The sequence below is a fragment of the Solea senegalensis genome, linkage group LG10 (genome assembly GCF_019176455.1).
Source record: "Solea senegalensis isolate Sse05_10M linkage group LG10, IFAPA_SoseM_1, whole genome shotgun sequence".
Taxonomy (NCBI): domain Eukaryota; kingdom Metazoa; phylum Chordata; class Actinopteri; order Pleuronectiformes; family Soleidae; genus Solea; species Solea senegalensis.
In genome coordinates, this window is record NC_058030.1 from 2,830,657 (window position 1) to 2,848,954 (window position 18,298).

The 18,298-nt window shown below is 40.0% G+C and overlaps 1 protein-coding gene across 1 annotated transcript in view; it reads right to left on the bottom strand.

Annotated features, from left to right (window-relative positions):
• The window catches only part of necab2 (N-terminal EF-hand calcium binding protein 2), a 521,316-nt gene that overhangs the window by 390,320 nt on the left and 112,698 nt on the right, over positions 1-18,298 (bottom strand). Inside the window, exon 10 of the mRNA XM_044035771.1 lies at positions 5,651-5,763. Coding sequence (XP_043891706.1) covers positions 5,651-5,763 — 113 coding nt within the window. The remainder of the gene's footprint in view (positions 1-5,650; positions 5,764-18,298) is intronic.

Consider the following 18,298-nt stretch of genomic DNA (forward strand, 5'->3'; position numbering starts at 1 on the left):
CATTTTTGTCAAATTTTGGACGACATACTAAACTGTGACGGGTCACACGGTGGTGTAGTGGTTAGCACTCTGGCCTTGCAGCGAGAATACCCGGGTTCATAATAATTTATAATTTAGTTTTAGTAAGTACGTTTTTTGGACGTACTGTACTACGTTTTAAATCACATCCGTTAATGTGAAAAATAACAATTCACCTCCTGGAAACTTTGAGCAATAAGGACAGGTAAGTTAGTGCTAATTAAGGTCCCTGAGTGAGTGACATTTGTGACCTTTGACCCATATTGACTGATACATTATGTCTTTAATTTGTAAAGTTTTGCCTTTATTTAAAATCATTCAAGAACCCCAACCTTGTTAAAAAAGTAACTAAATAACTTAGTACATTTTAAACAAGCTACTTTTTTACTTTAACTTGAGTACAATTTTATCAAAATAGTGGTACCTGTATACTCTGAACATTTATATTACTGACTTTATGATTAAAAGTATTAAACGAGGCAACAACAGACAATGTTTGTGTTGCTATGAGTTGCTGCTGCTGTTGTTGTGAAGATGCAGCAGAAGCAGAAACAACAATGAGAACACAGATACTTTTCCTCAGAGCTGCTGTTTTTTTTGTCGTAATAAGCGGCCATGCGTGAAAAAACACTTTTCTCTGCAGAGCTTTGCAAACAAACAGGTGTTTCTTAATGCAAAAACTCACAATCCTGCAGACAAAGGGGAATTAAAAGATGTAAAACGAAGCAGCGTAAACGCGCAGTGACGCTTTTCTATCACAATTACACAGAGTAGTAAGTTTCGCCGCCATAACGACAAGTTTAAGACAAAGACTTTTTCTATTCCAGCTTCAAATTACAGCTATCAGTCACTTTAGAAGTAGTGTAAAAACAACAACAATGGTCTGTATTTATGTAGCACTTTTCAGTTTTTGCTCTTCACCCATTCATACACATTCACTCATAAATTCATACAGCTCAATTATATGCCGCACATTTTCTATCACACATCTTTCATGCTGATTCACCAGTCGTGGATAAAGTACCTAAAAGGTGATACTTGAGTAAAAGTACAAATATCTTTACCAGAAAATGACTTTGGTAGAAGTTGAAGTCACTTTGTTGTACAATATAACTTAAGTATAAGTCTTAAAGTATACGACATTCACTGCGCCTTCAAAAAAGTTACATTAACACACCTAGTGACACCAAAATGAAGCTATAAAAATTGTATAAATTATTATCTTTTATTTTTTTATCATTGTTTTAAACAACCATCAGTCATTTCTATAAATATCAAATATTAATGCATTTTTTTTAACCCTTAAATTGCAAAGTTTTTTCATGATGCATCTTTATTTTGTGGTCTAAAAAACACAATAAATAAATTATTTTCAATATACTTCATGCAAACTGGATTATTTTTGTTTTGGTTTCAAGCCTGGCATAAGTGAAAGATTAGTAAAAGCATTTCTTAGAATTATTTTTTTTAATTTTTTAAACCAACATCAGTCCTCATCATACAAATCATATCAAATTGCCAAGTTTTTGTCATGATGCATCAAAAAATAGTGTTTGAATGGGTTTAAATGATCACGTTTTTATGCGTAGGTTTGTTAATGTGAATATTTCAATGAACGTTGTTTACAATAGACATTTTTAACAATGTGGGATAAAATATGATATGAAATTAAAAGCTTTGTTAAAAGGTTTGTTGAAGGGTTAAGTGTCAAAAGTCATTTTCTGACATAAAATGTACTTTAGAAGTAAAAGTGTTTAAAAAGTGAGGAGTTAGGACGGAGCCGTGGTGCCTCAGCAGTAGGGCACGTTGTCTTTCACCTCAAAGGTTGTGGGTTCAATTCCTGGCTCTGTGTCCTTGAGCAAAGACACTTAACCCCATGTTGTAGTGTCACATGAAGTCTTTGTTGTTGCCTCATTTGAGTGTGTTTTGCTTGAGAAAAGCCTAAAGGGCAAAACATAATTAAGGACAATCATTTAAATTAAGAGAACGTATATGGAGTGTAGTGTTGTTGCTTTTTAACAAATTATGTTCCGGATTTTTCAATTCATTGTATAGGTTAGGGCTATTTCATTCATTCATTCATTCATTGTAACACAAGCAATGTTTTTTAAGTGTAAAAGGTAAAGTACTATAATCTCTTAAACAGCTCAAACAATAAACATGTGGGAAATAACAAGGTGGTTTTCTCAGGACGATGTTCGTGTGAATCATTCATGGGTTTTGAGTGGATTATTTGTAGTTCCTCCCTAATCCTGTAGAGGGCAGTGGGGGGACAGGGAGGCTGCTGCTGCTGCTGCTGCTGCTGACAAACACTGGCACGGGCATTAAAATGAAATAACGCTGCCGTGAGCTCTGTGAGCTCCAGGATGTAATAAAGTGTTTGTGCATGTAATCACACATTCAACCTAAAAATAATCAGCAGGGAAGCGGAGGCACTCAACTGAATGAACTTTATATCTTACAGCAAAATGACATGAAGCAATGAGGAGAGGATGAACCGAGAGAGAGTGAAAGGGTGATGAGCAGCAGTCGTCCTCCATCTCCTCCCTCATACATTATTTACCTCGGCTGCTTATAGATGCATTATGCTGCCCTGAATGTTACTGATGATGATGATGATGATGATGATGAAGGTCACAATATGGTGCCCACATTGTGAAAAGTTGACAAACGAAGGCGTGAGAGCATCATCAGAACCACTGTGATGCTGCTCCTAAAGGCTAACTGCACACTATGATGCACATGATCTTTTTAGACTTTCTTTAAGACGCTTGTTCACGTGTCTTAATGAACTCTTAGAAACTTAAAACTTTTGATGGGTTTTTAGCGACACAATACTTACTATGACCTTTTTGAATCTCGCACCTGGCAAATACTCCAAATTACAAAAAAAACCCTAACACTAAAACTAATGAAAACTAAACAGCAACAACTACTGTAAGCATTTAAAAAAAGTAAAAACAGATAAGAACTAATTAAAACTAACTCATTTTAAAAACAAAAAGGTCAAAACTAAATGAATGAAACATCCAAAACTATTATAACATTGGTGCTAAACAAAAAGCGTTTAGAACCAACCAAGCACTACAAGGACAAAGCCACACTAAAAATGACTGAAAATGAATGAAAACAAAACAAAACCAATGAAATGCATGAATAACAATGGTGTATAATAAATATGTGCAAATTAAATATTGGGATAACCTAACCTTAACTATCACAACTAAGTGCCTTAATCTAACCTAACCCTAACCCTGGACCTTAATCCCTGACAAAATGTCCTCACAAAGACAGGTTTTTACACACTAACTGCAGCCAGTTATAAGTAAATGTTGCATAAAGACAGTAAACATGTGGAAAATGATGAATGGACCTGATGAGTCTTCACTGCCTCCATTCTTCCTCAGCTGATGTTGACAGTGAGGCCTTGATTACGACAGAAAAGGTCAGTGAACGAGGACTTCAGGGTCACTCGATGAACGGATGCTGATTGTTCCTCTCGTCTTTCACAGTTGTTTTTTTTTATCCAACATGAATGGGGCCTGAGTATGAGACTGACTCAGGTAAAGGTCATGTACGTAGAAAATCCTGCAAGGGTTTTCAGGGACAAAAAGTGCTTTAAAAAAACAAGAAAAGTAAAGTCTCTGGTTTAACTTTGACTTATTCTTAAAAAAATATTCTTTCATTTGAAAGCATTTAATCTGAACTGCTCATCTTTCAAAGATCATTAAGGGAATGGGAGCCAGATTTACACAATGACCTTTCTTTGTCCTCTTCTTTGTCTTCTTCTTCGTCATCTTTCTTGTCTTTGTCGTCATCTTCTTCGCCCTCTTTGTCCTCTTCCTCGCCTTTGTCTTCTTCTTCTTCATCATCTTTGCCTTCTTCTTAATCGTCGTCTTTGTCCTCTTCTTCATCTTTGTCTTCTTCTTAATCGTCGTCTTTGTCCTCTTCTTCATCTTTGCCTTCTTCTTAATCGTCGTCTTTGTCTTCTTCTTCATCTTTGCCTTCTTCTTAATCGTCGTCTTTGTCCTCTTCTTCATCTTTGTCTTCTTCTTCATCGCCATGTTTGTCTTCTTCATCTTTGTAGACATGTTTGTCTTCGCCCTCATCATTTACGTCTTCTTCTACTTCCTCTTCTTCTTTGTTGTCTTCTTCATCTTCCTTCTTCGTCTAGTTCATGGTCACTGGTCCACTTTTGGATCAGTGATTGTCCTTGGGTTCTTGGTCAAAGTCAGTCTTTGTCATTTGTCTTTGGTGAGACAGAGACATTTCCCAGACATCATCACGTCGTCATTTGCTCTCTCTTGCTTAATTTTACTCGCTCATTGTTCTGCACGGAATCTCACGTCAACGACGGAGAGAGAGAGACAGTGGACAGTGTCCACAACACTGCTAGTAATTATGACTTGACATTTGTCCTGTGTCAAGCAATGCAAGGCCTGAAACAGCAGGTGGCGTCATAACAAACGAGGGAAACAGCGTTCTCTTTAAATATCAACTTCACTTTTTTCTTGCAAAAAATTCAAGCACTTTCAATGACCCATGTCTATTTAGGGCAATTTTAAAAAACCTTTAAGGATCTTGAAATTTTTCACAAAGATTTCAAGGACCTGTGTAACTACTTCAATAACTTATTCCATCCATTACTAAAATGTTTGAAATAGTGTTTGGCATCAGTGATAAACATAAATAAAAGTGAATAAACATGTCCAGAGTGAGACTGAAGTGATTTAAGAAGGATTTAACTACAGTTTGTGCCTGTAGATTTTGGCTCGGTGTCTGGTGTGCCTTGAGTAAACAATATTTAACAAAAAAAAAACACTCATCTATCTAATTAATCTTGAAATAAATTAATAAAGTAAATCATTATTTCTCCAGAATCACTGCTTATCATGCAAATGTATCCTGGACAAAAGCCCATTTCTGTCTCTAACCCTCGGGTGGCAAAGACCTATACATATATGTATGTATATATATATATATATATATATATATATACATATATATATCTATATATATATATATATATATAGATATATATATATATAGATATATATATAGATATATATATATATATATAGATATATATATATATACATATATATGTAATTTAACTCAACTGCAGTGAGCAGTGGAGGAAAAAGTAGGAAACAGAGTATAAGTGTAGTGAAGCAGAGACAGAAACTTGGAAGTGTAACCAAGGGCAAACGCACAGTATGAGTCAGGCATATGCACGCGGTATATTGAGTCTGGGCTCTGGACAAATCTCTGAGGATATTAAACTTTCACAGCACCCTAAAGCTCTGAGTGAGAGGTTTATAATAGATGCAGCGTGTCTATATCAGACGATACTTCAGGGACAATGCATGATACACTCTCTCACTCGTACACTGTCTAATTCAGGTTAAAGAAATGTGTGTTTGTTTACTCACACGCTTCCTCAATCTAAGACCAGAGGGGAGTGGGGGATATTTAAGGTGGTAATTAATAAAAAAGAGAAAAGCAAGTGAGGTCCCGACACTGAAAATGGAGCACATCAAATATTTAAAATGATTTGGTTCATGGTGCCGCCGCCGCCGCAGCAGCAGCAGCAGCAGCAGCAGCGCAGATATGGAGCAGATGTGGGACTTACTGAAAGCAGTCTCTCTGAGCGGAGACGTTCTTCAGGTACTGCTTCAGAGCCTCGCAGAACTCGCCGAGCTTCTTCTGGGAAACAACCATCTCCTGACGAATCAGCAGCAAGGACTGCACACACAGAGAGACAGACAGAGAGAGAGAGAGACAGACAGAGAGAGTCAACTTTGATTTAAATGCAAACAAAGATATTTTAAAACACATTTGACAAATCACTTCTCAAACCAAAACTAAATGGGGTCTTTTATTTTTTTAAGCTGATTTTATTATTCTCCCTCTATTCTTGCCATGAACAGAAACAATGTTTTTATCTGTGTCTCGACAAAGCGAGGCGTCGTCGTACAGCAGCTACAGAAGCCGAGATGAATAATGTCACAAGTGGATTCTACTACTAAAAAAATAAAAATAAACCTGGATGTTCAGAAGACTTCACAATTTTGGCTTCTTACAAACATAAATGTCTGATTTCGAATATGAGTGTTGCTGCTGTTTACTGCACCACGCAGCTCCAAGTTTGTTTTGGATGAATAAAGCTGGGTTACAGAAGCACTGTCGAAAGAAAGAGTTGTGTCTGCGTGTGTGTGTGTGTGTGTGTGTTGGGGAGATACACACTAAGTTTTTCTAACACTCTGTCCCTCTGGTTGTAAAAAGTACGTGTTAATCACTCTGTCTTCTCCTCTCCCACCAAACACCCTGGGCGGATTCTTCTACTCCCTGGTCTAACCTTATTTACCACCCTGCTAAATTGCTCCAAGCTCTTCAAATCTTTACTCCAACTTTACCTGACTGAGTCTCCTCTGTCACAGAGATGAAGACATTAAATCCTGAGCATCCTTAAAGACAGGGACCTAAGCACATTTGGGGGTCTTTAGCAACGCTAATAATAAAGCAGGAAATGACATGATGTTGTTGCTGGCTGGCAGATTCTTATCATTCCTGTGTATTAGCTTTAATCTCAGAAAGATTTTCAGTATTCAAAATAGCTATGAGTTTACTATGAGGTGCATTTGGTGTCAGTCTACTAAAAAGTGTCGCCAATACATGTCATGTAAAAATGACTGTACTATTTTTTTTAAATTATTGCAATAACAATAAATGTAGAGCAAAAAAAGGATAATAAAGAAATTATATTACACTATCACTAAATATTAAAGTAAACTTGGCAATAACACAGAGGTTATGCATGTTAACCCCCTAAAACGCGACTGCAAAACCACGGATATAACAATAATCTGAAGGATTATCAAAGGTTCCTCGCAAAAAATTTGTGCCAGGAGCCGTTTCGGTCTCTGCCATTCGTGGCTCGGGCCCTAAAGAAAACACTGCTGTTCCCTGTGGCTCACGCAGTTCGTTCTTTAAATATTTCCACTCTTTTCCTCTGTAATGACACATAATCCCAGTTGTGTTTGAGATTTCATAAGTGACTGCAGAAGGAGCACAGTCTCTTACGTCAGGATTATCACATCACGCAGCTGTCAGAGGAAAAAACGAGGACATAAGAGCGCTCCCCGTACACCGAAGAGATATCTGCAGCTCGTACACGAGCGGCGTCTAAGTCTAAGACATTATCTTCCAGTCGCGTGCTTGTTTCGTGTTCTTCGGCCGCTTTGATTGTACGTTTTTACTGCCGCGTGTTTATCTCCCAACATCACTGTTTATCTGCAGCCATTACCTCAAATCGCTGTTATGCTGCAAAAAGCACTGCTGCACCATTAAGCTGCATGAATGAGTGAACGCGCCCAGATGTTTTTCTCCAGTAAAGATATGTGTGTGTGTGTGTGGTTGTGATTTAGGAGGCGCGGCCTGTGAGTGCAGCATCTTTAACAATGAACAAACCTGGCAGACTTATAACCTCTGCGAACGCTCTACAGTACCTGGAGTACACACACACACACACACACACACACACACACATTGTACCAACTCAATTAGAAACACTACATTGCCCGGCAACCTCAGTTAATCGAATCACTACCACTCCATTAACCGTCCGGCCTCCCTGACCAAATCACTGCGATTACATCTGCTCCCCACTGACACTGTGGCCCTGCAGAGGCGATAAATCAGAAGCTGTTTTCACCGTCCTGCGAAACCTCTGCGTTAACGTTCAGCTTCAAAGTGTACGGACCTTTAGTTATTCATTCATTCATTCATTCATTCATTCATTTATTTATTTTATACAGTCCACATTGAGCATGCGCGAGGAGTGAGAGACAGCGTGAGAGACAAGCTCCGCGAAAAAGTTTGAAAGAGGCTAAAATAGAAATGAATTGAACGTACAGTCAATGAAAGTTCTAGCTAACAAAATAAAGAACTGCCTGGTGAGAATGAGTGTGGGGGTCGAAGGTGGACAGCGACAAACAACGCGGTCGAATACAGCGCGTGGAAACCCACCTGAGCACGTAATACTACCTATAGACGATAAGACAGGAATCGACAAGCAAGAACAGTCGGAGTTACTCAGCTCGATTATGAAGGAAGTACTTGCAGTAGCTCGAACCACAATTCAACCACAGCTGAACTCTCGCAAAGCACAAATGGAGGAATGTGGTCGGAAATTAGATGCTGTTGAAAACGGACTGAATGATATGGAAGAGGAGATGGATTTAAAACATCTCCATCAAGAGAACGCTGAACTCTGTGATAAATTGGAAAGACTGGAAGCGCGCAGTCGCAAATTCAATTTAAGAGTGCACGGCCTACCGATAGGCGCAGAAAAGGGGAATCCTACAGCCGGTGGTTGAAATTACCCACCGAGTAGGCCCCGGGAATAAGACCATGATTATGACGATGCAACGTTACATGGCAAAGGAGGAGAAATTGGTGAACGCACACTCAGACATGGGGAGATGGAGCTCCAATTCTTCCCTGACCTAACGTCGGACATGGTCAAGCTCAGGACTGCACGTGTAAAACATGGAATTATTCACTCGGCCACTGTAATCATTACACATGGAAATGAGATGCGAAGATTCACTGATTACCAGGAGGCGGAGACTTACTGGGACTCCAAAGAATGAATGAAATTAGTGAAAATGAGTGGGTATATAAAGATTTTACTTATAGACCAATAAGAAAACATCGCTTTTAATGAATAAAATTGGTAAATTATTTCCTGAAATGAAAACACAGACATCTGTGAACACAGATTTGGTCTGAACGTCATATTTATTACAGGATTTATGAAATGCACTCTGAGGCACTTTATTTATTTTTTTAAAAGGCAAAACAGAAGAGTGGCAACATAATTAAACCTCTTGCAGACTATTTTATTTTAAGCCACTGCACCATTAATGTCATTTTTATGTCACCTGTAATAATAATTATAATAATAATTGCACTGCTTGGTGGAAATTGAACACTTCATTCTGGCAACAGAATGTGGGGGAAAAACAGGAAATGTGCTATTTTTAAATACACCAGAGAAACAAGACTTTTTGTTTTAACTGTGTTTGGTGTTTTTTTTTTAACAAATAATGTCAGAAGTATTTATTTATTTATTTGTATCGTGTTCTTTTTCTTCAATAAATCCATTTGTGACAATCAAGGTAACAGCCAGTGGTTCTCAAACTGTGGTACATGTTACACTGGTGGTACGCGTGCTTCCTCTGGTGGCACTTGGAGGAAAATTCAGAAATACTCTTCTACTCCATAAACCAGGGTATGCGATCAGAGCGGAGCTGAGGAAGTGTGAGGAATAATAAGATAATCTGACAAACGTTAGATAATTACAATTATTGAATTTATTTTTTTACATTTATTATGAGTAGCTTGTCAGAAGTCGGCGGGGAAAACTTGGGGTAGCGAGTTCCAGACGGACAGCGACTCCAAGCCTGTGTTGACTTACAGTCTGTATTGAGCTGTCGCTACCAAAGAGTTAGAGCCACTGAAATTCGGATCATTGCAATACAAAAAGTGTATTTGCCATCAAATAAAATACAATAATTTTGAATGATTAAATCAATATTTTATTGTGTATTATGATTTTGTGGTTCATTTTTGTTTGCTCAATTCATAAAAAAGTGTTGTCACAAATCTTACTTCAAGAGCTCAGGTGGTACTTGGTATAAAAAGTTGGACTAGACAACACGCTGTTTTCATCATGAAAGTGTAGATGTGGACAAAACACTCAGCGACACACTTACAGACTAACGGGAGAACATGCTACTGAAGATCTAGAGCAGGGGTGTCAAACATACGGCCCGGGGGCCAGAACCGGCCCGCCAGAGGGTCCAATCCGGCCCACAGGATGAATTTGTTAAAATTTCACACTAATCTAAACATAATGTCAAATGCTCCAGATACCTGTGACTAAATCTTTCTGCCTTTATAGATCCAGTGTGCTGTGTAAATAGTAAATTTAGGCATGATATTGTTGAAATTGCACTTATGTTTTGTAAAATTATCCTTCATTAAATGTAAAAAAAAGGAGAAAAAACAAAGGAGTTCTTGTTGTTCATAGAGATCAAATTGTGCTGTATGTGGCCCCTGAACATAAATGAGTTCGACACTCCTGATCTAGAGAGACGATGGAGGTGAATCACTGCGAGGAAACATGCTCACAGCGAGCGGAAGAAGACTGAGCGATGGGAACAAACACAAGCAAAAGATTTCGTTGTTAACTCTCGTTAAATAATGGATGAACGTTAATGCAGCAGTAATTTACATTACACTGCCCTTTATTAATAACGTCTAAGTTATCCTAACCTGACCCACAGTGGAATGTTTAGGGATTGTGTCCATTTGTTTCCCCTCAAGCTCTCTAGAGTAAAAATGAATGGAAGTTAATCAGGTGCATGGAATGAAATAGGTGAGTTAAAGTTTGAGAGTTGAATCACTAATCATGTCATAAAAGAGCAATGAACAATTAAAACATATGATGCTTCCATGATAAACAATGACATGTAAGGTGGGATGTTCATTGAAAACCAATATGCAATATCCTGCAGCTCATCATCGCCTCACAGTTATAACTACCAATTGCATAATATATGATATAGTGAAGGATCTGCCAGAGTCTGTGTGTGTGTGTGTGTGTGTGTGTGTGTGTGTTGTGTCAGCATCTACTGTGCAACCGAGCTTATTATTTCACCCATAAAAACCTGCAAAATTAGTGTTGTGTGTGTATGATTCTGTGTTTATAGGACACGGGTGACTCAACGAGTCGGTTGTGATTGGACGAGTGGTTGACTTATTACCATAAAGTCATGTGCAGCTTCGTTCAGAGGGCTTGTATAAATGCATTGATTTCCTGCTTCCTGTTAGCACTCAGCGCTGCTGCTGCTGCTTTCATCTTCAAAGGAGAACGGGGAAGAACAAAGGTTGTGGTTTCGTTGCCAAATAGAGACACGAGTGTTGAAATGTTCATGTCGTTGTCTTTGGTCCAAACATTCTGAAATCTTAATGCACTCATAAGGACCAGGTTTTTGTCCCTATGACGAGGTCAGAGACAGAGACAAGGTCCTTAAGAGATAAGAAATACAAGAACTCACACACACATTCACACACACAGTCTGGTTTCCATGACATTCAATTCCTGGAGACTTAACCTTAACCATAACTACTACTGACCTAACTTTAACCTTAACCTTAACCTAACCCTCACTTGATTTATGTCCCCATAATGAAGACAAGTCCACATAATATATGTTTCATATGTGAGTGAGGACACATCTTAGACAAGCTGCATTCCCTAAACCCCTTACCCTTACCTTAACCATCACAACTAAGTGTCTAACCCTCAGCCTTTACGGTGAAAAAGCCCTTTAAAGTTGTGGGGCCCAGACAAAATGTCCCCCACAAGGTCAAAATGTCCCCAAAAAGATAGGATTGTATGTCTTTTTTAAACAATATATATTCCAGTGCACACACACACACACATTGATATGCACACCCCCTCCCCCCCGGTGAGCTTTGCACTAACAAAAGTATAAAATATGCAGAGATCATTACCCTCCATCAAGGACACACACACACACACACGCACACACACACACACACACACACACACGCACACACACATCCCCAAAAAGCCAAGACAAATGTGCTCACTTTCCAAAAATGTGCTCACTCCCTATGTTTTTTTTTTGGGTCATCACAAAGATCATAGTAGTATAGAACTATAGTGCCTAACAATATCCCTTAACCTAAACCTAATTATAACCCTAAAACCAGGTCTTAACCCTGGGAAAGCACTTTAAATGTCCCCACAAAGACATAAATACAAGCACATACACACGGGACATTCTGGTTTCACGGATTTAAAGGTCATGCTTAGAGTTGGGGTCAGATGTAGAGGTCATGTGATGTCAGAGTGCGTCCTCACAGACGTAGAAAGACAAACGCGTGTGTTTGTTGAGCTGCAGCCTACTGGGTATGAACATGGGGGGAAGTGAAAGCATGTGTGTGTGTGTGTGTGTGTGAGAGAGTGTGTGTTATATAGAGATGGGGGTAACCAGTCACGCGTTACCATGGGAACTGGGAAATACCAGTTCCTCAGTTGCAGGTCTTCATGTCACACCTCTCGTCGTCCTTGACTCTTTGGTCTTCTCCCTCAGGTCTTTTCCTCTCTCTACTTCCCTTCATCGCCTCAGTTCCTGCCTCACGTCTGTCAAACCTCCACTTCTGCTCACTTCTTTCTTTTTTCTTCCTCGTGTGCACATCTCTCTTACTCACCCTTCCTTTTACTTCATCATCACTATCCTTCCTCCTCCTCGTGCTCTGAGTTCAAGGAATCCTTCATTTATTCAAAGAGCACAACACAAAACAAAAAAAGAACGGTGTCATTAGCTCGGGGATCATTTGCATATCTCCTCTCTGTAGATGGATGACTCCAGTGCAGCTCGCAGTGTCCTGAGCTGCGGCTGCAGCAGTGGGAATAGAATAATAATAAGATAAGAGAAATACAAATAAGCAGAGTCAGTTCTGCCCTTTTTTGGCCTTTAGGATCCTGTTCTTCCTTGTTTTCTGGCTATTTGCTAAAATACTTAAAGCTGTAGTGTGTAACTTTGAATTATAAACAAAAAAAAAACAGCAGTTTAAAGGCATTTAAAGCTGCTTTTTTTGTTGTTGCTGATGTCTTGAGTTTTAAAACTATCTGTATCAGCAGAAACTTACACACATTAAAAGTACAATGTTTACATTTTGTTTAGTTTTCTCTTTTGCTTTTACCAACGACTGAGAATGTGTCTTTCGTGTCTTCAAATGAGACGAGTGGACGAGAAGTTGTGAGAACACTAAACGCTAAAACCACAAGGTGAATGTACTTGGTGTTGTTTTTTTTCTGCTTTTGCATTTTCCGGGCCACCGTACTATCGTTAGCAACGGCAACTAGCATGCAGGTTTTCTTTAATGCATGGACTCACGTCAAAGAGCCGGTGTGATGTCTTGATGTCTTTTTAAGGGAAAAATAGAGGACAAATAGGCAGATGGGAAACTTTATAAGACTTTTAAGACAAAAACGAATGAGACAAATTAAACAATTATGAACTTCATTCATCTTCTACCGCTTTATCCTCCACATGATGGCCTGCTGGTTCCAATCCTAGCTGACACAACCATACCCTCACACCTACGGTCAATTTAGAGTGTCCAATTAACCTCTGTGTGTTATTGGATTGTGGCAGGAACCCGGAGAACCCGGAGAAAACCCACAAACACACGGGGAGAACATGTAAACTCCATGCAGAAAGGTCTTCTGACAGACTCACAAATCTGGCTCTTGTGGCCCAACATGTGGCCCACTTATGAGCTTCCTACAACTAAAATGACAAGTATGGACACTTGTTAATCCATAGTATAGTATATAAATAAATCCTCCTCAAGAAAAACACCTGATAATTCAACACACGCTGAAATAAATCCACCTTTATTTATGGCCACCACCTTCACTCACTCAGTTGTTTTATCTGACAAACACAGAGATTCTCTCTGAGGCTGTGTGTCTTCTTTTTATCCCTGTGATTCTCTCTCTCACACACACACACACACACATCGGCTCTCCTCTGATGCAACCTCGCCTGTGTATCGATTCATCAGGGGGTATCACCGCTCTGTGAGGATCTATCTTCCATCTCAGTGTTGCTGCAGTGATTCACGTCACCGCACCTCCACTCACAGATGACGTCCAGCAGCTAAGAAGAAGACAACAGTGATCTGTGCCTGATTCCACACAAATACCTTTGTAAGGGTTGAGTTTCCAGCTGCTGTTCACTCTTCTGGAAATGTACTGTTTTTTTCTTCCTCAGTTGTGACTCCACAGTTAACACGATGAGATGTTATAAAGTGACAAAGAATAACAGTCCTAACACTACCCAACTCGATTCTACTGTTTTTTTGATAGTACCTGTGAGCAGAGGCGATACTGTAATGTGACGTCAACAACACTGATTGGTCAGAGAGTATCGTCACTTCATCTCTCTGCTCAGACTTCCCTCTCCACGACCACCTCTTCCTGCTCTTTCAGGGGAATCCTGAGGTGTTCCCAGAGGCATAGTGTCTCCAGCGAGTCCTGGGTTTTCCCCGGGGCGTCCTCTCCATGGGACGTTGAGCGTTACACACTGAGGAGATGTTATCCATCCATCCATCCATCTACTGCACGTAGCTACATCGTGAATATTTTGCTCCACTCACTGTATGTGAAAATCGTTATGTACAGATGGGGTTTTTTTTATCCACGCAAAACAACGCAGCACCAGCTCTGTTTCTGAGCAAAGAAAAAAAAAACATTCACTAACTGCCTTGACTTTCATTTTCTGTGTTCTGCGACTTCCTCTGCAGTCGCTGTGGCGAGAGCTCCGTCTCTGTGGATCTATAGATCTCCGCCTGGCTGCTTTAACTACCTGCCGCTTTGACTCTTTGTCCACTGCACCTTCATCATATTGACACCGTAGCAATATTGACATTATGCTTCACGTCCACTGAGCCTCTCTGTATCAGAGTGAAATAATGCTGCACTGTTTGTGTGTAACTCTGTGCTTCAGCTTTGATATTCTCTTTTATTTGACCTTCGCTTTCCTTTCACAAAATGTGCAATAATGTCAGTCAGTCATCATCTAACCGCTTTATCCTCCACCAGAGGGTCGCGGGGGGTGCTGTGCCAATCTCAGCTACATCGGGCGATAGGCGGGGTACACCCTGGACAGTTCGCCAGTCCATCACAGGGCCACACACAGATAGAGACAAACAACCATTCACTCTCACACTCACTCTGGTCTATGGTCAATTTAGAGTGTCCAATTCGCCTAATCCCCACATTGCATGTTTTTGGACTGTGGGAGGAAGCCGGAGAACCCGGAGAGAACCCACGCACACACGGGGAGAACATGCAAACTCCATACAGAAAGGCCCTTGTTCCAACCGGGGCTCGAACCCGGGTCTTCTCGCTGCAAGGCGAGAGTGCTAACCACTACAACACCGTGTGGCCCATGTGTAATAATATATAACAATAATAATAATAAATCTACTCTTTTGTGTTGTTAAGTGGCTTCATTGTGTTTCGATGATGAATCAATAACCAAAGTAGCAACGGACAACTTTCCCCTGGTGATTCCAAGTGTTTGTGACTGTTTGCAGTGAGTCGCTCGATGTGGGTAAATGACGCGTGACTGCTCGACTTCTCTGAACGTGGCTTTAATCACTCGCCTCAGGGAAAAAAAAACATGTGTTATTAGGCTTTAAAATAAGAGATAAAATGTAGGATTTACACTTTATGAACTTTATGAATTCTAGACAGTTAAAACCATAACAAATACAGGGTTAAATTAACGGGGGATAAATTGTGTTATTGAGCTTAAAAAGTGGCATTTAAAGAGAAAAAAAATTAATGCTAAAAAGAAAGAAAATAATGATTTCATGTCACTTTGAAAAATAGGCAGATAAAAAAATAAAAGGTACAGTGTTAAATGTACCTTTTAGGGGGTGAAATCATGTAGTTGCACTTAAAGGTGGCATTTAAAGAGTTAAAATGATGACAAATGATTGGTTTTCTGTTAAAAATCAATCAAAAAGTAAAACAAATGAATAAATACAGTGTTAAATATAGTGGTTTTGCACTTCTTTCTTCTCTCTCAGTGGGATTCTTTGTTTTTTTTTTGTTAAATTGGTTGTTCCTCTGTCTGTCATGTCTATCACTGGTGATAAATAAGACTATTTTTTATCTAATTTTGGTCACAGAATCTGCAACTTAGTCCCTTTATGCCATAAATAATCATTATTTCTGTCAGGAAACTTCATTTAAACCCTTTGGCTCACCTAATAAAGTCTGGTATACACAGTGGAACAGTATTGATTTATTGATCATTGAGTATTGATGATTTTTTCTGAAATGTTCCTCTTAGTGAACAGTTGGACAAAATCCTGCATCAAAAGAGTCAATGGAATCATTTAAAGTGAGAAAGACAATGAAGACAAAGCTCAAGGAAAGAGCTGTCACACACACACACACACACACGTTCGACATTCATGACTTGAGGGGACATTGCATTGACTTACATTAATTTCCTGGAGACTTACTCTAAACTTAACCATACCCTAACCCTAACCTCAACCTAACCTTAAAACATATCTTCAAGTCCCCATAATGTGACTGTGTAAACAGGTTTAGGTCCCCACAACATCAGTAATACCTGGACACACATCACACACAGACACACACACACACAGAGGAACAGTTAGAGTGAACACTGTCAGCTTTGCTGGTAGCGTTGACTAATTTGTGTCACAGCAGAGAAGGAGGAAGGAAGGAGGAAGGAAGAGGAGGGAGGAGGGGACGACGACAAACAGACATAGGGAGACGCAGAGTGTGGGACGGTGGCTGATTATTGCACTTCACTGTGTTTGTTGAATTTACAGAGGGAAAATCTGAGGTGACAAAAAACACCAAGAGCCTCAAGCCTCCTCTGTGTGCTGTGATGTAAAACATGCAGATTTTCTCTAAAGAAAAAGCAGCAAATGTATCTAAAATCTATTTTTTAAGTGATTGTGGGCTTAGGCAGGTGCAGATTTTATCGGCTGAGACGTTTTCTTAAGTGTCTCAAATCTAGAGTGCGTAAGTGTTTGGGTCACAGACGGGTTCATGGGAGATACACGCTCAGCAAAAGCAGAGGTGATAATGTGTCAATTCTTTCATTTTTATATTAAAGTAAAGTACGGAAGAATATTAGAGCCACATGTAAAAAAAAATAGATAAAACAGCATGAATTCTGAGAAAGAAAGTCAAAATTCTTCTTTCATGTCTTCAAAGCTATTTTAAAACTACTGACACTTGCACAGTCTCTCATATAAACTGGAATATATACGATGAAGGCCATTGTTTCTAAAGATAATACATTCAGTTAGTTTCACAATAAGGTGAGATTCAAAATAAAAATAAAAGTAGCACGTTTAGCTGAGGCTCATTTCACACGCTTGCGTTTCTGTTAAATTGATTTTTTTCCACATAACACAAGAAGGAGAAGGATGGATTATTCCCTGAGGGAAATGTGAGCATCTGACCTCGCTGCAATGTGAGGTCAGATGTCAAACTCTGCTCGAGCACCTGGAGCTGGCAGGAATTTTCCTCGATGACACTTCAGTGGGAGGAGGTGGGGGTGGGGGCAAGTATCCTGCAGGCACCTCTGGGCATGTTTCACCACTCTGCTGCCCTCCTGCCTCCATGAACCATGAAACATAAAAAGTGTCTGATTCCTGCTCTCATCGATGATTCAAGAAGAGAACCACTCCACCACGGGCTGACCTCTCTCCCTCTCCCTCTCTCTCAGTATGTTTCCCCTCTCAATAATTCACTTACTGGGTCATAAATACAGATAAATAAATGAAGAAAGCTTCACTGTCTGCAATATTCACTGTGTTCTTTCATAGAGAAACATCAGACTGAGACGTCATTTCTCACTTGTTGTTTTTCAAAATATCCGCCCAGTAAGTCTTTGTCACATTAAAACAAGCGGGCGCCCACGATGCTCTATATGTGGCCCGCCACTTTAGCACCCATTTAACCCTCCATTCATAAAAAAGAAATGTGTTTGAGCGACGGAGGACGACGTCAGCGCTGACTGGACCGACCGTCGTCAGGTGAAAACGTGTGACTGTGTGTGTGGAGCGCGGAGGATGTGAATGGATGCAAGCGACCATCTTTCATGCTAACACCTTCACTTGTCGGGATGTCCGCCGAACGGGACTACTGTCGTTGTTCCATTGTACAAGACATTGATTTATGAAATGAAGTGAATCTGCCTGCACTAAAGGCCCTGGTATACTTCCGTACACAGCGCCCGTGGACCCAACGTGCACCGCGCGCACGACACAAATGCGTCAACAACGCGTAGGCTGCGCGTGCAGCCCAGACTGAATTTCCCCACCAGTAGGTGGAGTATTAAGCAGAAAAACAGAAGACAGAACAACAGAAGAACTACTCCAAAGACTACCAAAGATAGTCATCCGAGCATCGACCTGGCGACCCAAGAACCGTCTGACACCCTGACTCCGCTACCAGACGGGCCTTTCAGCGGATGAGGTGCTCGAACCAGACGTCTCCGAGGGAGCTGTTGCACCATTCTCTTCTTCTTTGGTAGGAATGCGTCCAGACTTGTGCCGCCACCTGATGGTGAAGGGAGATTCTACAGGACCCGGACACGCAAGTATACCAAGG